The sequence below is a fragment of the Lissotriton helveticus genome, chromosome 2_1 (assembly GCF_964261635.1).
Source record: "Lissotriton helveticus chromosome 2_1, aLisHel1.1, whole genome shotgun sequence".
In the NCBI taxonomy this organism is placed as follows: Eukaryota; Metazoa; Chordata; class Amphibia; order Caudata; family Salamandridae; genus Lissotriton; species Lissotriton helveticus.
This window is the reverse complement of record NC_136059.1, coordinates 1,399,811,838-1,399,838,286: the sequence shown is the minus strand read 5'-3', so window position 1 is coordinate 1,399,838,286 and position 26,449 is coordinate 1,399,811,838. Positions and strand designations below refer to the sequence as shown.

At 44.4% G+C, this 26,449-nt stretch overlaps 1 protein-coding gene across 1 annotated transcript in view; it reads right to left on the bottom strand.

Moving 5' to 3' along the window:
• The window catches only part of LOC144818685 (dynein axonemal heavy chain 6-like), a 1,395,111-nt gene that overhangs the window by 1,339,475 nt on the left and 29,187 nt on the right, over positions 1-26,449 (bottom strand). Inside the window, exons 2-3 of the mRNA XM_078676337.1 lie at positions 22,322-22,453; positions 9,755-9,926 (exon numbers count right to left, since the gene is read on the bottom strand). Of these exons, the coding sequence (XP_078532463.1) occupies positions 9,755-9,926; positions 22,322-22,453 (304 nt within the window). The remainder of the gene's footprint in view (positions 1-9,754; positions 9,927-22,321; positions 22,454-26,449) is intronic.

The following is a 26,449-nucleotide window of genomic DNA, read 5'->3' as shown; positions in this document are numbered from 1 at the left end:
GAGACTATAGTGCAGCTTAGCTAGAAGATATTGGTGTCTTTAGCTCCACCTGGGAGGATCACCTGGTCCACCTGAGTAATGTTTTGCAGGCCTTGCAAAAGGCAGGCCTCACTATCAAGGCCACTAAGTTCCAGATATGGCAGAGTCAGGTTGCGTACCTGGGCCACCTTGTGGGTGTAGGCCATTGGAGAGCAAAATCCAGACCATAATGGAATGGGTTGCTCCAACTACCCAGACTCAGGTCAGAGCCTTCTTGGGCCTGACTGGGTACTACAGAAGATTTGTAAATGATTATGGGTTCATAGTACCTCCCTTGGATGATCTTACATCAAAGCCCAAGAGAGTTCAGTGGACAGTTAGCTGTCAAAAGGCATTTGATAACCTCAAGCAGGCCATTTGCACTGCTCCCATTCTGCAAAATCCAAACTATTCCAAACAATTCATTGTTCAAACTGATGCATCAGAGTTGGGGTAGGGGCTGTGTTATCACAATTGAAAGCAGAGGGTCAGGATCAGCCAGTAGCTTTAATTAGCAGAAGGCTGACCCCCCCAGTTAGGAACATTGATCAGCTATTGAGAGTGAAGCCTTTGCTGTGGTTTGGGCTCTGAAGAAGTTGAGGCCATACATGTTTGGAACTCACTTCATTGTTCAGTCTGACCACAAGCCCCTCTTGTGCCCAAAACAGATGAAGGGTGAAAACCCCAACCTTTTGAGGTGGTCCATTTCCCTTCAGGGGATGGACTATACAGTGGAACATAGACCTGGGAGTAACCATGCCAATGTAGATGGACTCTCCAGATATTTCCACTTAGAACATGAAGACTCAACTGGATAAGGTTAGTCTCATCTCCTTTAGTTTGTGGGTGGGTTGTGTAAGAAAGTAGAATCTACTTCTTATGGCTACCCCCACTTTTTGCTTTTTGCACCCACTGTTTTGATTAGTCTGGCTGGGATCCTGCTATTCAGGACCCTAGCCTATCTGCTTTCTCCCTTAAATTGATATGTATGTACTTTGGTACAACTCCAGATTGGATACTCGGGTACCCTTATAAGTCCCTAGTATATGTTACATGTGTACCCAGGGCATAGGTACCCCAGGGGCCTCCCATGGGCTGAAGCATGTATTATGCCACCCATGAGAGGCCATGCAAAATGGAACCTCAGGTCTGCTACGGCAGCCGGTGTAAGCTGGTGCTTGTACCACTTATGAGAGATGTAGGTTCATTATATCTCTATATATATATCACTACACTGAAAACCTTATAAGTCACCCCTATAGAAAGCCTTAACATTCCTGAAGGCAGGGTGCTGGGTTTTACATGAGAACGTGCTCCTGCATGAGCAGGGGCCCTCTGCATTCTTCGGAGACCATTTTCCCAGGCTGTATGTGATACTACCAAACATATAGGTAGAAGTGCATTATAACTTTGTGGTAAATGCTATCTCGAAAACGACTGCAATGAAGTATGTCGTGTTTGGTGTCAAACACCTTGGAATCATACCTTCACACCAGTAACTGGTGTGGGAGGTATGATTCCTCCCCTCACAACCGAGGTTCTGAGGGTACCTAAGTCTACCGGTACCAGCTCTCTCGAGCCTTACAGCACAAAATGGATGCTGCCAGCCATAGACATGAGTCTGCCCTCCTGCTGCTGAGACAAGCTTGTTGCAAAAAAGGGGGAGTGAGGCCCGAAGGGACCAAGGATAAGCTGGGCCAATTTAAGTTAAATACAAAAGATTCGCCTATCCTTCATGACTTTTGTTTTGTGCAATTACTGAAAGCAACAATGATAAACACGTTTCTTCTGTTTACCATGGAAATTTAATTATCATTCCATTCATTATTTTCATTTTTTGGAACATATATTTGTACGTGAAAAAAGATTACCATTGGCTTATCACCTTCTACTCACATACCACAATCTCATAGTTAATAAAACAAATTATATCTATAACAGACAAACAATTAACATACAATAATGAAATGAGAATTGTCAAAACACATATGCAGGTTGATAGAGTTCAATTCAACAATACATATAATAGATTTACAACATTAATACATTTTGAACAATAAAGTTCTTTTTAGAAAAAAACCAATTTGTCGGTTCGAAATGAGTATGAATCAATGCGCCTCGTTGTGCTACGAGGCTTGTGCAGACGCGTTTCGAGTCCATGTATTTAATCACCAAACTCTCTTCAGGGCTTTGCTATGACGCGTTTCGAGTCCAGGTATTTAATCACCAAACTCTCTTCAGGACTTTGCTATTTTGATCTACAAATGAAGCGTATTGACAACATTATAATCATTAAAAAGGATCTTTCTCTGTTTGAATTAACGCACTTTTCTACCATAGTGCCTTAAAGAGTACCTGAATGAATAGTTTGCCATATCTTGTCTTTTTAAGTATTCCGATGTTTGTCAATGTATTAAGGAGTGCAGGGGGTATCCGCCATCTGCCTGCAGGGAAACATATTTAACCTCTATCAGTGTTTTATTCGACTTTGCCAGTTGACAAATATCCAAAAGGGAGGGGGGGAGACAAGCTTGAGCAGACGAAGGCAGCACAATAGGCATCCTGTCACAGGGAGGTGTGACCACCACCCAGACAGGATTTAGTGTATTGGGGCTGGGTGGGTGCATTGTCTCAGTGCCGGAAAGTCTGCACGAGGGACACATTTGGTGTCCCTGTGCATAGTCCAGCTCAAGCCAGTTCTGGGAGCCATTTGCTGCTGCTCTGGCGTGAAATTGGACAAAGGACATGGGTGTAGCTACCACTCTGTCCTGTCCCTCCCCTAGTAGGGTCCCTAGAATCTTTTCAACCCTTTCCCGTGGGTATAAAATGGGTTACCTGGCTACAGGACATTAGATTTTACGTGGACAATATTCTGCAAGAAGATACCACTACACTTCAACCGTCTGGACATACTGGACTTCGCTGGACCTCCCTTGGGCTCGACTTCATTTTCCCTTACCGTCCCCAGTCTCGCCACTGCCCGTGATCCATACAGACTCTGTGCTGGACCCTGTGGACCTCCAAGACAACGGAAGAATCTCCCTTGGGGTGAAGGAGTTACTCCCCTGCAAATGCAGTCACTGTAACACATCTGACTGGTTTGCTGATCCTGAGTCCCTGTGGACTCCGAAGGCTCCAGCAACACAGGAGGTGGGTTTCTGAAGGTCTCCCAGGTTGAGCTGCCCTCTCACTAAGTTTGAGGTGGATATCCCTCATGGAGACTGAATACCCATACCCCTGTGCACACTTTTATTTGCAGCTACACATGCTTGTTGTCGTGCAACAATTCCGTGCAGTGGGCCACTTGTAGCCCTGAACCCAGCGCATCTTTTCAGAGAAGGACTCCGGCATCCTCGCACTCTGTATCTTGCTAGCTGGTATCCTGTGAAACCGCCTGAGGTCCCATCACGACACCTGTGCCTTCGGCCTGTGGGTCCACTTGAGGGTCAACTTTACTTTATTTGGGCGCACCTGGTTGCTCCAGTCCTGCCCTGACTCCCCTTGCTGTGGTGGGTCTCCTGGTCCTTGCTGGGCCATATCGACACCGAATTTGACCATCTACATTGTTTGCCGCTGCTTAAGGCTTGTTGGTGCTCCCGCCGGACACTGACCCCTCAGCACTCGACATCCATCGTGGGACAGCTCACCTCCGGCTCCTGGTTGTCCTAGACATCTCCGGGTCCTCCCAGCTGAAGAGTCAAGATCACTGTCAACACACCTGAAGCAACCGACATCGGTGAGCATTCGTCTACCAAACCCCTGGTCACTTCAAAGTGACCCAGAATCTGTCCTCTCTGCTTTCAGGTTCTTTTCATCTAGAATCCAGCATTTTTTTGTCGACGTCCTTAGACAACAACAAGGGTTTCTGACGCCACTTCGTGCCTATGCACCCGGTTCCTCTGATATAGGCAACTCTGGTACAAAGGTATCCACGGGTGGGGTGGCTCTTCAAACTCTTAAGTTCTGAGGGTTGTCTTCGTAACCTGTTGGGAAGGGTCCTTAATCTCTATTTTCCAACCGCGACTTTCCCATCGAGTTGTATTGAGCACGCGGTTGTGTATTCACTCTGCAACCACACCCGTGGGGTCCCTACTCACTCATCTTGGGTGGTCCCTTGGGGTCCCAGCGATTCTACACCTTCAAGACTAGGTCAATTCCAGAGTCGTGGTTCTTACACCACTTATTTAGTATATGGTTTGGTCTCCTGGGAGCCTACTGTGTATTGTGCTGCTTACATTTGATTCTTTGCAACTGTATTATTTGATTTGTGTTCTATCCTCATGTAGAGGATACTAGAGAGTGTTATATATAATAAATACATATTTTTATAACTACTGTGTGGTTTACCTTTCATTTAACCAATACTATAAGGTTGCATTCTGGTAAAACAAGGTGCTTAACATTCCTTCAAGACTTAGCCTGAAGGCTGCTCTCCATAGCTACCACTAGGATTGCCTTCAATAAAGGTTATCTTTAACCTAAACACCATAAGGGTTGCTTGGACTGGTATAAGGTGCCCACTTTAACTAGTGGACAGCATATAACAGCCCAACTTTTCACACATGCTCTACAAGAAACGCTGTAAGTGAACAGCAATGCATACCAGCTACCGAACTGCTTTGAAGAAGCATGTTAAAACGTAAGCTCCTTAGCCGGAAGACACATCCTCTGAAAATGACCTCTTGAGCATGAAGGCCATTTTCAGAGGAAAAAGAAAAAGGAAAAGCATACATCAGACATCCTTTACTACACAAACTGGTAAAGACAGTATTTGAATAATAACATCTGCTACTCGCAGGAACATCAATCTGGTGTAACCAAAAGGTAGGCATGCCTATGCCCTAATAAATCTAGTCCTTCAAAAACATTAAAATCCTGTAACACTTATGCAAACAATTATAGGGGCAACTAAAGAACATATAAACAGAGAAAGAGGAATTAAGACTATGCATCACTTCCCCTATTATGGAAGCGCCTCAATGCAGAGTCGGCCTGCGCCCCATAAAGATGGACACCGTCAAAGGGCATATTGACCAGAGGGACCTTGACAGCCTAAAAAAAACCTGAACTTCCTAACCATGCATGACGCCGTAGTGCCACCGAAGATGCCATGGCTTAGCTGCCTGATGGCCATCTTTAATCAGCCACTCATTATCAGAATGAAGGTTATCCGGAAGTGATGGCAACATAGTCTGCAAAGAATCCCACAAAGTGTGGGAAAAACGCCCAAGAGCACAAGACGTGTTTGTGGACCTTCAAGGAAAACTAGCAGAAGAAAAGATGTTCTTCCCACATGCATCTTGGGCCCGATTCACAGAACTAACTTACTACAAAATCCTAAACTGACTACCATTTTGGTATTCACAGAAGGCACTTACTCATTTTGGTATTCACAGAAGGCACTTACTCATTTTGGTTTTCCAGAATGCACTTACTCATTTTGGTATTCACAGAAGGCACTTACTCATTTTGGTATTCACAGAAGGCACTTACTCATTGATGAGTAAGTGCCTTTTGTGAACACCAAAATGAGTAAGTGCATTCTGTGAATACCAAAATGGTTGTAAGTTTAGGATTTTGTAGAAAGTTAGTTTTGTGAATTGGGCCCCTTGACTCTTAGACTCTCTATTCAATGGAGTCTTAGACAAAGAATCCATATTCTGTGAAGCTGTAGCAGCCTGAACTACCAGACTACTACAGACTACTAGTGGTAGGATACCTGAGGAGACAAACTGGGTCTCCAGAAGCAGGCAGGTGCCTGTGAGATATATCACGGTCCATCAAGAGCCCTATATCAGGTTTGGCCCAAGTTCCCAACAATGTGTCGAAAAGACCTCACTGTATGGAAGAACAGGCTCTTCCCTCTTTTCACCTTGATAAAGACTTCTCCACCATAGGCAGTGACAATTCCAAAACTGCAGTTACTCTTCTCAACATATTAGCAAAGGTGGTACTTGCTCAGTAGAGAGACTAGGAGGGAAAAAAAGCCCCAAGGCTGAGGAAGACTCCAGCTCACTAGCCTCACCACGGGCAGATATCCAACTCTCCTCCACTTGAGGTGGAATAATCCCTGAAATGGCCCAGACTCCCTTGTATCACCCTCCACAAGGTGACTCCCAGAAGTCTCACCACGAGAATGAAGTGAAAATGCCACATTCCCCTAAGTTTGCTCTATCAACTCTGCACCAGATGTCGATCGACGCCGAGATGGCAATGCTTCGATGTTTATAGGAAGAGGAGGAGTGGCTTCGATAGGCGCCGCTGATGTCAATGCCAAAGTTGGCTGATCTAGAATGGACGCCGAAGGTGGAGTCCCTGAAGGGCTATGCACTGGTGCTTAAGCGGAGTCAGCTGACTGGCATCGATCCAATGACTCAGATGGCACCACAGTGGGCTAACCCACCGCCGTAGCTCCACTCACCTCCTTGTGACCCGAGGGCGCCTCAGAGAAAGGCGGGGGCCCAAGGATGAGATGTAAAGAATTCTAGTACTCCCTCATCTGGGCCATTGATGCCCCAGCTCACGGAAAGACAGGAAGGCTTTGGGTGGAGTGTGTACGGCCACCTCAACCGACGAACGGGAGGAGCCGTGGGAGACAGAATCTCCACGCGCCGTGACTTAAAAAGCCAGCGCTTACCTTTGGACATCACTGGAGAGCGATGCCGAGATCAACTTTGGCTCCTTGAATGGCCCCATGAACGGACCTCCATTTTGGAAGATGAAGACCGAGGCGTGAAGTCTCCGTGAACTGCGAAGAAGCGCCACCAGGTCTTTCATACGGCATTCCTTGAGCGCTTTTTGGCTTCAGCCTCTGGTAGTTGTGGTGTTCTTCCAAACACCACATACAAACTGAATGTGGGTCTGTAGTCGATATTAAAGCCTGACGACATGGGAAAAATGGCACTCTGTTCCTTACCGACAAAAACTGTTGAAGTAGGCTAGGAAAAATGGCCTGAGGAATTGCTTTTCCGGATCTGCATTGCAGAGCAGAAAAGAAGAAACTGACATCCGGAGGGGACTTATGTGACTCCACTGATGTCACAACTGGAGTCAACGTCATCATGGTGTCGTAAGGCGCTGTCCCCCGGTGCACAGAGAGACTGCTGAAAAATGTCCTGATCCAGTCTAACACCTGGAGCGAATTAAAAAGTTAAGGAATCTGCTGCTAGATGTATCATTCAGACACAGGCCAAAACATCAAAATTTACAGAAGATGCAGAAATGGATGTTAGGCACCTATACAAATATGCTGAAGCCAAGGCACAACGTGAGGCTGACAGGCCAGGTAGAACTTTTGCTCTGCTGACTCGCCCGGCACAACAGTCACATGTGATACTGCATATTATGGATGATAGAAGCAATGCATTATATGATGCAGATAGCCTTCTGGCAGAATTTGTTGAGTATTGCTTTAAGCTCTTCAAATCCCACACTTCAAGAACAGGGAAGGAATTTGTCACAAACTTTGAGCATATCCCATTGGTGTGGTTTGAGGTGTCCCATCGCCTATTCCTGGACTCACCACTCACGCTTAAAAAAATCCCAATGGTTATTGCAGAACTGGCTAAATGTAAGACCCCAGGCAATGATGGGTTCCCCTCGGAATTTTATAAGCCATTCTCAAAATGAGTAGCACCCAACTTCTTGAAGTATATAATGAGGAGTTGGAAAAAGGCACACTTCCCCTTTCATTTAATGAGACTGTTTTTATTATCCTTCTAAAACCTGATAAACCATCAACAAGCACAGACACTTATAGACCATCAATACGGATGCAGATTACTAGCTAAAATCCTGGCTGATCGCCTGTTCGTGCTCTTCTCTGACCTGGTCCTCCCTGACCAGGCAGGCTTTATCCCCGGTCACTCCACTGCTCACAACCTCAGTAAACTCTTTGCTTTGTTGCAACAACTAAACCCAGATGAGGAGGCAGCAGTGCTATTTTTAGATGCCAAGAAGGTCTACGACTCCTTGGAATGGCCTTACCTATTTGCCGTTTTGACCCACGTGGGGATACCGGCCACCTTTCCTAACCAAGTCTACCCTTTTACAGGAACCCCACAACAAGATCCCGCCTCAACAGACTGCTTTCCAACCCAGTCTCCATAGCGAGAGGCACCTGTCAGGAATCTCCACTATCCCCTCTACTGTATGACCTGGTGGTAGAGCGCCGAACCTGCATTACCCAACGTTTGCACAGACACAGGCGCCTCACCATTTCCCCGCACAATGTCATCATATCCTTGTATGCTGATGACATTAAGCTCTATCTGTGTAACTCTGCCCAAAATTTTGACCTTGTCATCAGTGAGTTTATATTATTCAAAGCATTGCTTGGTACAAGTCAATCATTCTGTCGCAAACGCTGGCCAGATGGACGAATATGCTTGACTTCCACCTGACTTCTCTTTAAAATACCTAGCCATATAGATTAATACAGACAGGGCCACGATACTCCCAGAAAACTATGGTGCTGCTATTGAGAAAATATAGGCCCAAACATGGAAAATGGAATGACCTAATGATCTCTCTGATGGGAAGGATTGTGCGGATCAAAATGATCATACTACCCAAGCTATCATATCTGTTCTGCAACAGACCGATTCCGCTCACACAACGTTTTTTCAAAACACTCCAATCACGCCTGTCCTCCTTGGTGTGGGCAAGTAAACAGGCGTGGGTCCGCTGGCAAACAGTAACATTGCCCTATGAGCAGGAAGGCCTTGCTACCCCAGGTGTTGAACTTTATTATCAGTACATGTCCTAATTGGATTAGTGTCTTCCCAGTCTATACTAGTAAAGGCTTCTGTAGACATTCACTTACTTCATATACATTCGACATTAGAATATACAGCCTACACATTTAAATTGTGGCTAATTTCAGGACAATCATGCACGTAGGATGTATAAACTACACGCATAACCTATATATTACGATAAGGAAGTTTCCCATACATATTTATTACAATTTGTTGATTTTCACTAAAAGATTAATGCTTTATGATTCATGACATCTCTTTCCAAATAGGTGTATGTTAGAATATTGTATAGAAAAATATAATCTGACATAAATATCTTGTGCTACGTATCAATTACAAGTGTATTTTTCCAATGGATGTTAATTTTCCATTATTAACTCCAATGGGATGATATCTTTCAAAAATATATTTATGTCCAATAACATTCTGACGACAACATTCTGGTACCACCATGGCTTTCTACACGTCATGTAAATACTGTACTGATTGGTGCACTGCTTGCGCCACATTTATCTGGGCAGTTCATTGGTATTTTAGGAGCTCTAAAATTATGGGAGACCTACTTCTATCAATTTGTCAATGGCCCAAACGTTTGCCTTTTTCGTTGTGAAACTTGTTGGTCCTGCCAGTCCTTGACTACTCTTCTTCTTTGAGGGAACCCTTCAGATACCCAAAACTAAACATATGCACGTTCTACTTCTCAATTAAATGAATAATACATACACACAGCGTATAGTTACAAAGACATTTGTTACACTTAACATGGATCTTGGATATATGTTGTTTATGCATTATGTGGATTTTAGTCATGCATAACTTGTGACTTTTCTCAACATTAACCATATTCTTCTGTATACAAAGGTTTTATGAATTATGTTTTTAAGACACATGCAGTAAATCTTTATAAAATTAGTATGGACAACACAGCATTCTCATCCATGAAGTAGGAAAAGTTCAGTGGGAGGACAACACCTTACCTTGCACACATTTTGACAAATCACGCAAATTGAAAACATAATGGGATTTTGCAGGAGTTGGGAGAAGATCAATGCTCATTCGGTTATAGATCTCAACTGCAGCATCTACTATACTTGCTGCACTTTGCTTCACTGCTGGCGGAAAGTCATTTAAAAATCCATTTAAGATAGCCTATATCAATGAGAAAAGGTTCTTAATAAAAGGAAACAAGGACATACATTTAACACATTTCAAATAATAGTTATTACATGTTGTCATAGATACCACCAGTGTTTTTCTCCATTTCTGACTGTGTCATAATTTGGTGATAATAGTTTGTCACTATTTGCAGTAAATTGCCAAGCATTATTATGATTCCTTGTTGTTCTGACGGATGGAATACTCATACAGTATGCGAACAGCATTCATTCAAAAGCATTTTAGCAGAATGTCCCCCATTCTAAGATTTGCTCTTAGTGCCATCTTGATTACCTTTTCACTTTCTTCTTTTTTTAGTTTCCTTTTTCTTAAAGCTAGTATACACATTTTCTCCTGTTCACACTTTCATTAGTTTTCATTAATTGCCTAGCTAGTGTAAACATGTTCTCTTAACTATTTACACTTTCATTAATTTTTCATAATTACCAGCCACGGGAAATATCATGTCAAACTTCATTAACCCTCATTCAGCTATCAGGTATAGAACGTTGCTTTCATTTTGTTTGCAAGATGGCTTCTAACAAACAGTAAAAGTACCAACCAGCCTTAATCACCATGCTGAATATACTTCGTCGTTGTGAGACAGCACAGTCATCTGCCCTGAGTACCCAACTGTACTGTTTTCTGGCTCCCTCATGCTAATTTCTTTTTTTTGTCATAGGCGAACAAGGATCATGCTTGTGCACAATGACATTGGCCTGTCTCACGGATTGCCGTCTTGTGGGACCAGGTGGGGCACCCAAAGCGCTCCCCGTACAGTGGTGTAAGGCTACCGCCTTCACCACCAGTTAAGCAGCACAAGCACTGTGGTGGCAGTATACCATGTAGTGATCAGTAGTGGTGAACAGCACATTTATACCCTGTGTCACTGGAGTGAGACATACAGGCTCAAACACATTTTAAAAGGTTCTGCTGCTGTCTGCTTAACTCACACTTGGCCTACATCAGGTAGATGTGGAGTGCTGTGGTGAGAAGGCTACAGTAAAAGGGTGGAGCAGTACTTTGCAGTATATGTGTGGCTAGTACATTTACTGGGTGTATGCATGTCTGAGAGGAATCCATCACATGAGAGATGTAGTTCTGTGTGTGCGCAGGGAAAGCCTCTGCTGGGTGTAAGTGTGCTTGTGTAAAGTACAATATATGAAAGGTAAAGTGTTGTGCAGTGGGCACATAGTGAGTGTTTGTGCTGGCAGTGTGTCTGTTTGTAAATAACACACCCTGGTTAGAGACAGAACAGTGTGCACAGACTAAGTGCATGTGGTGAATGCATATGTACATATAAGGGTACAATGCATAGAGGTAGCAGTGCTGTACGCAAAGTGTACTTTGAATGTACAGTGAGTGAGTGAACCTGCAATGGTACATTGTATGGAGGACCCTGGGTTCCATTTTGGAAAGCCCAGGCCTGCCTGGTGAACACATGAGGAGTATACTACAGGGGTAACCCAATTAACCCATAGGCCTTTGGGTATGTAACACAATGAAAAGAAAAATCAAAGCCTACGGAATTGTTATATATCTAACTGATTATAAAAATAGATACCATTAATTATCCATTCTTGGGTTAGTCATTTTCACCACAACTTAATTGGAAACAATTTTAAAGATAGAGTTTCTCCAACTGGGCAGCCAAAACAAATAAATCTCATGTATGTGGTTTAACTATTTCTTTTAATTTAAACCATATTTCTCCATAAGTACTAGTATCTCACATTTAACACAAATATACACAATTTATACATATATACAAAACCAACAAGATTTATACATTTACACATATATACAATTTTCTTAGAACCAAACTAAAGGTTATTTTGGCCAACTTATTTTACAAAAGGATGTTTATCTACAGTTAATCAACAAAAACATTCCTTCTTTTCGGATCACCAAAACAAAACAATCACAAAAAGGAGTGTCCAAGGTTAACAGTTTTTAACCTCTACCCATCTAGCACTCCTTATAAAATCTTATTTCATCATCACAGTCAAAGAGATTTTTGTTTGTATTGGTGCCTTCAACAAACTGTGTCGACGCGTTTCAGCCTCTTGTCAATCCAGGCCTCATCAGGACTATGAGGGCAAAATATAATTCATACCTAAAACAATCAGATAACTAAGTTTACAGTCTTATACATCATCGGGGATAACATTCTACAATCCTATGCACACAAAACCTGTGAAGCAGTTAACATCATCAAGTGACTCATCTCGAGGTGAATGGCATCGATAGCGTTTATTTTATATATCGTGAACACCTTACATAGTGTACAAAGACTAAATACATATAAAATTGCATCATCTCAACTAAACCCTAAACAAACACCCGTGACTTCTGTGTAAACACAACCTATATATACATATATATGTGTACACACCTCCATACATTAACTAATCCCAAAGTGAGTGGCCATAAGTGTAAGGAAAAAATACATACATTCCGTTTCCATGTATGAAAGTCGAGAACACAATTCTCTACCGAACGGCTTCAGTCAATCAAACTACAAAGCAAAAGAAACCAACACTTACTAAATCATCGGATATATGAGCTGAATAAATATTCAAACTACCGTAAGCGCCAGGCTTACCTTCTATCCCGGAGTGCCCCATTTACAGACTTAGGCAGCTGTATAAATTCATCTGGTGATGGCATTGGGACCGCGTGTAAAACTGGAAGACAGACTGCATTCTAATATTCTTGGCCCCAGTTATACCAGTATTATAACATACATAAATGGAACTTGGAACTAAGTCACAGCCAAAAACAAAATAAATACGGAGGTTATTAAAAATGGAATTTGTTAATAGAAATACAAAGTGACTACAGAAAAGAACCTTATAACCCCGTGTGATGCCAACGCCTCTCACAGTCTAAACATAAAATACAATATCGTCTTGGTCTGGGGCTCACTCAGACTGGGAATTAAGGCAGACACAGCCAAAAACCACGTGGGTTGGCACCTAATGGCTGCAGGGTACAGAGGTGGGTTATGGTGCCTCTGGCAATGGCTGTCAACTTCTCAGTCTGGTTGTCTACCGTGGCATGGGCCAACCTCCACTGTTACCAGTTGTTTGTGTGCGGTAGTCTAGCCTGGCACGTCAGAAGTCAGAAGTCAGAAATTTTTTATTTGCATAGTTAATTAAAACCATTGCAACACAGGTATCAAAAATTCTTAAAACATCCTTATAAAACACTTAGAATAGGTCATAAAATAGAAAATTCATTATGAAGAACCTCAGCAAAGCTGAATAGAGTGCATTCCTTTTTTCACTATCTGTAGTCCTGGACTCTATATTAGGAAGCTCTAGTCCTGTTCAGCTGGTTACTGCGATTGTCCCATGGGCTCTGCTTGCTCAGCGATGTAGCACTAGTGCTAGACGTTCATGTTCAGTAAGATGACAGTCAGTGACCATTTGTTGTTTGGCCTGCTTCTGTAGTTTTCTCCACCAGTTTTGGCATTCTCTGTTCAGCCACTCTCAAGAATTTCACAAAACTGCAGTTTAGTTGCGTATTTGATGGATTCAAACAGGCAAGCACCGATTGCCTTCTAGTGCCAATCCCTAGTTGCTTAAATTGGTCTTTGAGAAGCGATTGACGGGCGTGTTGCAAGTCTTCACATAAGCAGATTACGTTAAGGATGTACCCATTGCTGGAGTTACATAGCCTGCAGGTCTCATTGCCATCCTTCCCCAGCCATGGTGGTAAGTGCGGCGAGCATGGCAGAATCCCTAGTCTGTACTTTAAAAAGCTCATTTTTATGGCTCTGGGGTACCCCTGGTTAAAGTATGTTTGTGGCATTAGTGACTTGTAGGAGTTTAGAGTCATCCATGCATCTGATCTTTTTGAAGATAAGACCTTGTCCTGTAGTAAGGAAAGTGGTTTGACATTTTTCCAGACTATTTTTTTGAAATTGCTATGCCCAAGCTGTTTGTCCCAGATCTTGGAGAGTTCGGTGACCTCCAAAGGTGACTGGAGGTACTTTCTTGCCTCTGAAGCATCTCGGCTTTGTATATCACTCCATAACAGAGAGTTTAGTGTGTTTGTGGTAGCGCTTCTTAATTTGTGGCAGCAAATGATGTAAGCTCCTTGCCTGGCTAGTTCTTGTTTCTGCAGGCCGAACTCCAGTCTTATATGAGCTGGAGATGTATAGGTCGGGAGCGAGAACACTATTCTATAGGCCTTCACCTCTATGCTGTCCAGATCCTTGGAGTCTCTTCCCCTCATCGCCTCGCTGCCATAAGTGATCGAGGGCAGCAGTTTTGCCTTGATTACTACCTGGTTCCGCGGAGTCCAACCACCTTCACTTTAAACTAAAACTCAAAATCTACCCTTTTTACTCTCCTCACTCTTGCTGATCCAAGCAGACGTTTTGTTCACACCTATGCACTACAAGGGGCATTCATTCACTCACTCATTCTGTTGAAGAATAACAGATTATTTTTAAATTGACTGTAACCTTTTTTCACAGATAGGTTATGCTATTTGTTTATAGTAGTGTCAGGGATTTGGTGAAGGGACCCCACCCAGACTTCAGATGTTCAGCCACAAATGGTAAAAAAAAGTTGAAAACACAAGATTTTGTTAAACTGAATTGAAAAGTTCTTTTTTTTTCAAACAAAACATCCCTACATGAGGGAGATTACTTTCCAAATCGAATTAGAGACATCACTAATTTCCCCAAGAAGCTCTCACTGGCCATTCAGTACCATATGGGAGATACACAGCTCTGGCAAAGCACCTCAATCCTGGTGTTCAGTGTTCCTTGCTCTCCCACTTCTGCGTCTCTCACAGACGTCTGCTAATGTGCCTCAATCTTTCACTCGAATCCTCCTCACGGTTTTTCCAGTACTGAGATCCAAACAAAACCCCAGAAAGTGTACCTCAGTTCTGATCCACAGTAATCATATTGCAGTACAATTATACAAACTAAGCCCTACCCTAGCAACTCAGTCCTGATTTGCAGGACAAGCTACTATTAGATAGCAGGATCACACCATGTACCCCTTCAAAAGCACTGCTTACATACTGCATTCCTCATTTCCAGCACTTGTATTCCAATGCAAGGCCTCATACACAGGTCTGCTACTGTGCACCGGTCCAAAACTGCGGTGCCACCCTTTTATACCATACATAGGACACACACAATTCCTGACCCAGAGAATTACCAGCTGTTTCATGTCCGGCACACAGTCTGAGCTGTACCCAAGAAATTCACTTCTGGCCTGCCGGCTTCCGGTTCCGATTTACTGCACTTTCACTATCCAGCTATAAATCAGTCAGCAGGCCTATGTTAGCAGAGGTTTCTGCTGTCCAGTTTCACAACCTTAGAGCTGCAATCCGGGTCATGTGCTGTGCGGAAGGCAACGAAGTGTATTAGTTTAACGAGTGTGACACACTGTTTGCTTTCATTTGATGGCTTACCCTGTACCTGCACAGCAGTTGTCACTCGCTACAGGTTGGTGAGTACAGTACACATATAGGAGACATGGGAACGGGTGCTTGAGGAAAGGAAAGGCAGGCCTAGCTACAGGAGTAGAGAGAGGCGGCACCAGTTCAGTTAGTGTCAGTACAGACGTGTTCAATCCTCCTACAGTGTGCTGGTCTGGCAGTAAAAGAGAGATCTCTGGGCCACTCCACTGTTTTCAGCGTAGGGTGACCAGACGTCCCCGTTTTCCCAGGACGGTCCCCGTTTTTGGAGAAGTGTCCCCGTGTCCCGACACTTTTCTCCAAGTGACTCAAATGTCCCTGTTTTCAAACAGTGTCCCGGTTAAACACAGAAATGTCCCTGTTTTTCATTGTTCTGGTTGAGCATGCGCGCGCATGCTCTCTTTGCACTGGTGTTTGGTAGCCTGTAATGTTTTATTGATTTTTGGCAAATATATGGTATAATCCTAAAAAGTGTAAATGTAATAAAAAGTACTAATGCTGCTGTCTAAAGGAGAGGGGTGCCAATAAAAGACCTCGGATTTGTTGTCTGTAAGCTTCATCTCGGTCTGTGGAGGGAGCTGTCATTGTAGTCCCTTTTCTATGTTTACAACAGCTGTCAAACAGGCATACTTTTATGTGGATGGTTACTGAAAAGCCGTAGTCCTACTTCTATGTCTATGCCCTGTCCCCGTTTTTTGTTTTGAGAATCTGGTCACCCTATTTCAGCGCTCAACGTCCAGTACTGGTGAAGGAGGAGTTAATGATCTGAAGTTTTCTACAACTGACCTGACCTCCAGAAATGTGTGCTGTTTTCTCCAAAAGTGGTCGAGGACCAGGGGCACATAAAGAAGCGGCAGTGCATAAGCTCCCTGCCTTTCCACCATAAAGTCTGTTGCACTGGCATTTAATGTGCTCCTCCACTTGAATGCTCTTAGAGCTCACTGCTAAATCCCTCCCCATGCCAGATTTCTCTTAGCCCCGCCCACTCTGAAGCAGACTTCAAGGGCCAGGCCTGCTCCCGACTCTTTGCCAGCATGGTGCTGTCCTGGCTCCTCCCTGAGTCATAGCAGTTAGCGCCCCAAGGCATACCTCTGCAGCGCTGTTAATACTGGCCATACCAATGCTCCGAAAATCACTGTGCTGGCTTGTGCCTTAAGGGCAAGAATGTACTCACCCGTACATGCGCACTGAGCCCTCCCCTCCAGGGAAAGCTAGATATGTTCCTGCTTCTTTAGTTAGCATCTAGTCCAGTGTGGAGCTGCTCTATGTTGCGTCTTTCCTCCTTACTCCTCCTCTCCCATCAATGGCAGGTCACCGTCCCGTACTCCCTAATACACCAGGCGCCCCCTGTTAACTGCACACCAGAGAGGGTGACCAACAGCCTCGGATTGGTAACACGGCACTCGGGCAATGCCCGAGGGGCCGGTGTCCGAGTTCCTGCTGTGGGCTGCTTTTTTGAGCAGTCTGGGGCCGATTTGGGCAGTGTCTCTATTTTCGGAATACAGCCAGCGGCCCAGTGGGTGGCTGAGTAGCCTTTCTGCAGGCAGATGGGCGCTCATTAACACCACCGCCCATTCCCCCCCCCCCCCCCCCCACCAACACCGCTGGTCCTCCACCCCCGGTTTACCAACAGGCAGAGGTATCACTTCATTTGTCTCGCTGGCCGGCCCATTAATGTATGCACATACTGAGCGGGGCTGGGGGCCTCAGTAGAAGTGGCCTCACTTTTTTCAGGTGTGTTTCACTAATGTAAACTAAAGCGTGCATTTTTTAAGCCCCCCCCCCCATTCTTTTTAATGCATTTACGCTGAAGCAGTGATTTGAGGAAAGGCATTATGCAAATGGTGGCCGATTTTTTTTTGTGTGCCCGGGCCGATTTTCAATCCCAATCCGACCCTGGTGACCAACCGCCCATAAATGTCATGGACTGCCTGTAATTCGGGCCTCTTGTCCGTGAAGAATTCTATTACCCCCAGGTCCCTCCTGTCCTCGTCCCCTTCATTACATTGGTTTATTAATGAAGGGGACGAGGACAACGGGACCCGGAGTAATGAAGATTACCGGTAAGTAATAGGACATTACCCCCAGGTCCCTCCTGTCCTAGTCCCCTTCATTAATAAACCAATGTAATGAAGGGGACGAGGACAACGGGACCCGGAGTAATGAAGATTACCGGTAAGTAATAGGACATCACTGACGCCATTTATCCATCATTTCGGACTTTAGAGCGAGCTGCCACCTGCAAGCAGCCTGAGAGTTCTGTACCTCTCACTGCAGGGGTCAGCTCGCGCTCCTGCTGTGATCAGTGTCCTGCAGCAGCCCCTCCCCGGCCTGGTACAGGCTTCTATCCTCCCATTATCATTCTGTATGTCGGTCTAATTATCACATAAGGAATGATAATGGACCATCAACAGCATTTGCTGGGCCTCCTCCTGCCAGAGCCCAGGGCATTGCAAACTGCTCTTGTTTATGGGCTCCTGTCACCTCACCAGGGGCCAAGCTCTGGGGTGGGTGGAGGTTTCATTTTGGCACATGTTACCCAGGTGCATCCAATATGCAAACGCAGGTATTTAAGTTTCACTCAGGCACACAACAGATGCAGTGCAAGGTTCTCTCAACCTAATATAAACTTATTTTGACTTGTGCTTGTGTTGATTGTCTATTTACTTATGTAATATTGCGCTTCTTCCTCTGATGTGTTTATAAAATGTTCCTTTTGTCCCGAATTTTTGTACTGAATTCTGACCTTCTATCCTGAATTTGTGTCCTGAATTTTTACTCTCACTGTCCTGAATTTGCACCCATGCCAGTTGGTCACCCTAACACCAAATGGTGTAGCCTTTCAAATTAATGATGAGGATGTGGAATTTAAAATAATTCAACAACAGACAGACCACTGTTGGGATTTATGCATTTATTCTTAGACTTGCAAGATAAATATCTCCCTGTGTTATGTATATATCATATATGTCATTTATGTCACTTCTGTACAGCACTTTGTCACATATCACTATTAGTCACTAAGTGTACACCACATAGCCATCTGTGTTTTTTCACCGTATGTGTGTAATGTCACAAACAGCCATTTCATTTATTTGTATATTAATGAACAAAAAGTAAAGAAACTCATTTTAAGTTGTTGTTCTTGGTGTGTTACATGGTCATATGATTAGGACATATTTCTTTTATGTATTTAATACCTTGTGCAAATCAGTTGAACTACCCGACAGAACCATTTTTTTACTCTAGTGTACTTACCCAGGTTCTAAAGGTTACTGGGTTACCCCATTATCATTAATGGCCAATGGCTCGAGGGCTACTGCAAAGATCATAGGCAAAAGGAGAAATTCACAATTTTCATGTCATTTTACTGACATTTTTAGTAATTAAGCGAAAGCAAATTACATGAATTTTGCACACCCCATAAAACACGCATAATTCATAGTTGCAAAACACATCTGAGCAGAAATATTGAAAATTGTGGGCAATTAAACAAGATTTCAGAATTATTCATTTCATATACACATATAAGTGGAGATAGGATTCTCTACTGCAGTGGTGTAACTGGAACAGTCTTCTGTGTGGTGCTCACATAACATTTATTCTACAGTACTCACAGTTGGCTTTGCGAACGGATACATTTGTTTTTATTAGATATCTTGGCAGTTAGATTATTGAACTATTCCCAATCTTCATCAAGCCCATCCCAGACCTCTTCTAAGAGTGTGAAAGACAGAAAGTATTGAAGAGAAAAGTTTTGCAAAGTTCTGACAGCACAAATGCCTCAAATGTAAGATACAATTAACACTTTTACACCATGAAGTTACCTACGAGTTCCTGAGCCTTTAGAGAGAAAACACACTCTGCATTTGGGTTCTACAATGAACCAGAAAAATGTAGAGTTCTGAACATCAAAACATATTACATTTTTGGGATTACCTGAATCACAATGTGTTCAGTACATCGCCCGCTTTTAACTTATTTCTAGAAATATATAAGGAATGTGTGTTTCTTCCTCACTGCAGTATCCTTTGCTTTAAAAGGGATCTGGGAGTTACCATTTAATTACTGTTTCAGGGTTCTCACAGCCTTTCAGCAGGGCGGCAAAGAGAAATATTGTCAGAGGGCCACGGGGCACACAAGAGGAACTGGGCTCAACCATGAGGGTTGTTTTTTTTACTCCTGGTGACCCAGGGTCTGACCTACTATGGATCCCAAGCAAATGGCCCAAATACCTCTTTTGCACTTGACTCTCACTGTTAACTGTGGACTACCGGGGTGTATGTAAGGGGAGTGTAGATGCAGACCCAATGTTATCCAAAGGGGAATAGAAGGCCTCCGGTTGGTGGCTGCTGACTAGCAGGCTATTTGGCTGTGGGTGCAAAGCTCCTGGACTTTACTCAGGGTAAATGGGGAAACAAAGTAGGACCTAAGGTGCACCCTCAACGGCACTAGGGCGGCCAGGTGCAGAGTGCTGTTTCGACATCGAATGCCCAGTTGTTTTCAATGGAGAACCTCCGGTTTGAAAAGACACTGCAGACTTGGGGACGACGGTCTTCTGGGTGCGACCACCACTTCAACAGGTATATTGGGAAGTTAGGGGTTGGTTAGGCACCATCGGGGGCACACAAGGCCATGGGGCATCAGGTGCAGGGGTGCCGTTTGGGGTTGGATCTTTTTACCAGCTCCTGGTTGCTGTTAGGCGGGCCTTCTGGATTTAGACTGCAGGCGTCGGCTGGAGGCTTGAGGCAGGTCAGGGGTAGCCGGATCTGGGGTCAGGATCCCCGGGGTGACTTCCTCGTGGTGTTTGCCCACTCAAGCTAGGGCCATGGACGGCGGGTGCAGATTCACGGTGTCCGGACGGAGCCAGAGGTTGCAGGTGAACAAATCCGGTGTTCACGGGGGACAAAGTCTTTGTGCTTGAAGGCAGGTCCATCAGGGTTTTCAAGGATGCTGGCTGCAGGACACACCGGGATTTCGCAGTAGCAGGTTGGAGGCGGAGACAGGCCAGTAGGGATGGGGCCAAGTCAGTGGGCGTCTTCCTCTTGTTAGCTTCGGCACAGCTGTCAGTCTTCTTCTTTTCTTGGTGCAGGTTCTTGTCTGAGGAAGCAATATTCAGGGGTGCCCCTAAATACTAGATTTAAGGGCGGTACTGGTAGGTAAAAGGCAGGCACCAATGGGTCCCTTCACTGGGGTGGGTACACCCCCTATTATGCTATCCTCCGGTGGGAGGGTGGCATGTGCAAATCCCTGGTTGGCTGAGTCCTCCCATCTTCAAGATGGTGTGGACTGAGAGTTCTGCTTCTCCTCGCCTCCCCCACCTGAGGGGTAGAGTTGGCAGAGGTCACGATTTTCCCGCCAGTTCTCCCGCCCAAAGTGGGGGGCAGAACCAGTGGAGACCAGTTGCTGAAAGCAGCAAGTGGCCTATGGAAGCTAACAAAGGTGGCAAGCCTTTGAAGCTTCCCCTATGTGAACCCTGCCCATCCTGGGGGAGGAGGCTTGGCACCTCGTCCTAGGATGTGCATTGTTTGAGTCCCCAGAGAGCAGCAGGCTCTTGACCGAGGGGTCCAGAAACATGTCTGGTGGTGGCAGCTGAAAGCAGCCACTCAGCCTGGACATTAGTGGTAGATTCGTTTTCAGGGGGCGTCTCTAAGATGCCCTCTGTGTGCATTTTTCATTAAATCCCACACTGGCATCAGTGTGAGTTTAATGTGCTGAGAAGGTTGATACCAGACTTCTCAGTTTTCAGTGTAGCCATTATGGTGCTGTGGCGTTTGTAATGACAAACTCCCACCACCATATACCCTTAATGGTAGTCTTGCACTTACACTGTCTAAGAATGAGCTTGGACACTGTAGGGGTCCAGGGCTCATGAACCTGTATCCTCACCACTGGTATAGTGCACCCAGCTAGAGGGGTGACTGATCTATGGGTTGTAGTCATGGCAAAAGGAGATGTATGTCATATCGACTCTTCACTTTGTTCTGCACCAAAACACACAGCCTGCAAAGGCAGGGTGTGAGTGTAGTAGTACAGGACCTCTAAGGGTGGCACAATATGCGTTGCAGCCCTTAGAGGCCTTCTCTGGTCACAGTGCCCTTGGTACTTGTGGTACCTTTTACCAGGGACTGACCTGTGGCCAGAGATGCCAATTGAGTTTAGGCTTCAATGCAGTTTTAGGGGAAGAACATAGGCCCTGAGTACCTGATTAGCAGGAGCCCAGGGCACACTCAGTCAAAGTACATCAGCAATTCAGCAAAAAGTGGAGCAACCATGCAGAAAGAGGGTACCTTCTCACAACTATTTACCTTGGTATCTTTCATGAAACACTGGGAAAGGGATATGCCCATACTCTGGTCCAGTCGTTTAATTTTTGCTTTTCTTGGATTCTTTTAGGAAGCTTACCCCCAGACGAAGGGCATTCAACATGCCTAAAATACTATTCTAAATGATTCACCAGCAACCGATTTAATGTCTCTACATGAATGATGTGATCAATTCATCAAAATCAAAGAAATCGTAGTGAACTAAAATAAAAAATGTTCATTGAAATATTATACCTGCACTTTGATTTAATTCGATTCCATTTGGACACAGGCAGTGCACCTGAGGGACACCGCCCAGTGGGGAAGTGCAACAGTGCTTATTACATTTTTAAGTCCAGGCTCAGAGGGCGATACATCATTGCACGCCCATACACTTGTTACACTAAATGCTCACAAGTTTCAGATTACCACGGAGTGCGGGATCCATTACCTTTTGATTGTGCTTACGTGTTTGTCACTAAAACGTTTACAGATGTGGGATGCAGACTCATTAAATTAAGTAAGGTTAGGAATTTAGGAAAGTATGCTTTGAAATTGATGAAGCAATTTCTATTGTTATTTTTTTTTTTTTAGGAGATGAAGCCTTGCTCTCACAGACATTTTAATGCAGCTACTGACCTGAAAAATCTGCTTCAGGCTGTGCTCAGATGGCGTCGGCAGGCACAGCATGCTGAAGTGTCTGAAGAAACGCGGGGTTACTGGATTACGACCACCTCCTGGAGGGGCGCATGCTGCTGCGATTGTTACATCCTACGGGGCACAGAAAACACATCATGCACAAGTCAAATTGGATCTTCAGGCCTTACGTTTCTATCTAAAAATATTCAAGTTTCAAAAATGTTTGCGTTGACAATGAAACACATAATACATAGTTAATCAAGCATCCATCCACCGCAGCTTCCAACAAGAGTACATATTAAATTACTTATAGAATTTGAGTGAAATATTAATCGAAAACAATAAGCTGTGTGTTTCATGGCGACTTAATCGTTGAACATAGGGCATAACACAAATATTAAACCAAACCTGAGCTTGGACTGAAAAAACATGATAAAGGTAGCATTCATTTGAAAGACCACACTATTTAGCAGAATGGTTAATACTACTGCTGTTGAAACTGTAATTGATGTATTAGTTAGTTTTAATAATGTACAGTTGCATGCTGCAAATTGAGAAATAAAATAAACTCTAGTGCATGTTGGATTGTTCACACATAATGAGACTGGACAAATAAAAATAATCAACAATCTAAGAGCCTGTTGTAGGAAGCTCGCTCTGTATATACTATACCAAAGTAAGGTATAAGGTACACAAAGTCCAGTGGATCCCCAGAGGCTTACAGAGGCTTAAGTAGATAATACTTAAAGCTCTGTTTATGGTAGAGTGGTCGAGCAGTTAGGCTTATCAAAGGGCTGTGTTAAGCATTTGTTGTACACACTCAAGCAAGACATTATTGCACACACTCAAAGACTGAATCCAAGATCAATAGTTTTTTTATAAAAAAGTTATGACTGGTATTTTATTTTTAGAACCAAGAGAAACTCAGTTGCAGGTAAGTAACAGTTTCAAGAATAGCAGTACTTTTCAAATACAGTAGGTATTGTGTTGTAAGGATGTGGAAGTACTTTACAAGAGTATTAAAACACTTTGGCATAGTCACTCAAACAGTAGCAAATGTAAGAGATAGGCATTTAGTGCAATAGGCAGTAATGCAATGCAATCCTATGGATGTAAAACAGCTATATGTAGTTACAGGTAAGTACTCGACTTACACATCCAGTCTGTGTTAAGCATTTGTTGTCCACACTCAGGCAAGAAATTATTGCACACACTCAAAGACTGAATCCAAGACCAATACTTTTTTATAAAAAGTTATGACTCTGGTATTTTATTGTTAGAACCAATAGGAACTCAGTTGCAGGTAAGTAGCAGTTTCAAGAATACAGTACTTTTCAAATTTAGTAGGTACTGTGTTGTAAGGATCTAGTAGTACTTTACAAGAATATTAAAACACTTTGACATAGTCAATGAAACAGTAGCAAACTTAGCAAATGTAAGAGATAGGCATTTAGGGACAGATGTACGACCCATCAATATGCGACTCACAAATTGGGATGTATAACAGTGTCTCAGACACTGTTTGCAATTCCTAATGGGGTCAAAAATTGCATGCCTCATGAATATTAATGAGGCAGACGCAATTTGCGACCCCATTAGGAATGGCTAGCACTCCCAGGGATCGTGGCCTGCTGGGGTCAGCAGACCACCTTGTCTGGGACTGCTTTTAAATAAAACAGTCTTTTTTTTTTTTTTTTTAATCAGCCGGTTTTCCTTAAAGGAAAATGGGATGCATTCAAAAAGAAAAATTAAACGTTTCAGTTTAATTTTTTTAAGGGCAGGAAGTGGCCCCTGGGACCACTGCATGCTCATAAAAATATTTTCTCACATACTTACAAAGGGGAAGGGGTCTACTGGGGACCCCTTCCCTTTTGCGAGTGGTTTACCACCTAAGTTATTCGCGGCTGCAAATGCGGTCGCAAAACAATCGAACATGGCATGATGACTCGCCATTAGGAAGGGACGCCCCTTCCTAATAGCGGAAGTCGCAAATGCTACTTTGCGAGTTACTGACTCACAAAATAACATTTGTATATGCCATTACCCTTTTTTGTGGTCCTAAATATGATGATCTCCCGTTTGCGGCCGCAAAAAAGGGTCGTACATCTGGCCCTTAGTGCAATAGGCAGTAATGCAATCCTATGGATGGAAAACAGCTACATGCAGTTACAGATAAGCACTCGACTTACACGTCCAGTCTTTGGCAGTTTGGAAAAACACTGAGCAAGGGTCAGACCAAGGTAGGAACTGGGCCACCAGTGGCACTGGGGTAGCCAGGTGCCAAGGTCAATGGGCCCAATGTTAATCAATGGAGGCTGGGGGCTCCCACAAGAGGTGCTGTTTGCAGGTAAGTACCTGTGGTTTCAGGGCACAGGCCCCGGGATTAAAGCAAACACAGGTGGCCACAAAGCAGCACCAACTAAACACCACCAGCGGCACAGGGGCGGCCAGATGCAAATCAGCTTTGGGCGCTGTTAGAAATGGGATCTCTGCTTGGCTAAGTCTTGTGCCAAAGCCAGGCAGAGACCACCACTCTAGTCAGGGCAAGGGAGTTACACGCCAAAGATAACCCCTGCTCACCCCCTTGGTAGCTTGGCACGAGCAGTCAGGCTTATCCAGGTGGCGATGTGTAAAGCATTTACGCAACACACACACAGCACCAAATACTAGGCACACCACAAAAGGAACTCCACACAAGGTTATATATAAAAATAGCCTTTGTATTATCATAAAACACATTAGATGGTAATCACACAATATACACTGTGCCAACTGGCACCGGGCAATATTTACAGGGGATTATATACACATGACAGGGCCACATCAGCCATTGTCAGAATCATCACTCAGTAAAGATAATAAAAGTAAGACATATCATAAACTTAGAACAAAACCAGTAATTACTGGCAAACACTACTCAGCATCATCGTGGAACATAAATCATATCATGTACAGTATCATATCAGGCGAGAAATATATTCTGCGCCAACCTCATAAGCCTAAACATAGTAGTACACCATAAACTCCTAACCATAGCTCACATTAGGAAACAAACTTACTAACATAAACCGCAGTGGGGAAAAACTTACACCTAAACCATAGCAGAGAATGACTCAAACAAACACAATATGTAAAACCTCATAATCATAAAAACACATCTAGAGGCATAAATCATGGTGCATAAAACAGTACATGAATTACATTTCCTGCGCACCTACATAAATCTCATTAGGCCTGGGCCCTATTAACCTAACAGTACCCCTGGCCAACTTCCATCTCTAAGGGGCTCAAATGCCCTACGTCGAAAAGTCAGGGCGCACTGGCTGTGCAGCGAAAGTCAAGGGAGCGCACTTTGCGCAGGCCTAAACGGAGCAGCTGGCACTAAGTGCTGCGCAGCTGTGAAGATATGGGGCAAAGGAGTGTATTTCACTCCTAACATCAAAAGACATGCCCCCCAAGAATTGCGGCGTAAACGATGCAGCTGCCACCTACTTGCTGGGCAGCTGTGTTGATCAAATAAGGCCTGGGCTCTCACTGGGCCCTTGGGACATTTTGCCATATGTTGCAGCTGCTCGCGCTGGTGCAGTGCAGCTGGGAATAAACAAGGTAAAGGGTCCTGGTGCCACTGTGCCTTCTGGGCCACCACTGGGGCTCTCTCTAAATAAAATTGCCCCCACCCCCAACATTGGAGCGGCCCACAACGGCGGGCCCGCTCTATCACGGACCATGGGCCTCGAAATGCAGGAGAACATGGGTCCTAACAACAATGGGGCCATGGAGGGTGGGCATCGACAATATGCCCAGACAAGACCCTCCTTTCAGGGACTCTAAGAATAATTGCCTCCATCGTTGGAGCGGCCCGCAACGGCGGGTCTGCTCACGAAATAGGCACTGCACTGTGCCAAATGAGTCCCCACTTACCGGGGCTCTTGGGGTCTATAACTTGAATAACCTTGCCCCCTCGTTGGAGCGGTTGTGAAATGCAGCCATGTCCCCTGCCCAGCCCTCATTCCCCGGGTTCTGGGGACTTGCTGGACTCCTCTTCGTGGCTGTCTGCTGTCTGCGAGGCTCCTTATGGTCTCCTGCTCCGCCCGGTCCCGCACTGGTGCAGCTCCTCTGCAAGCGGGG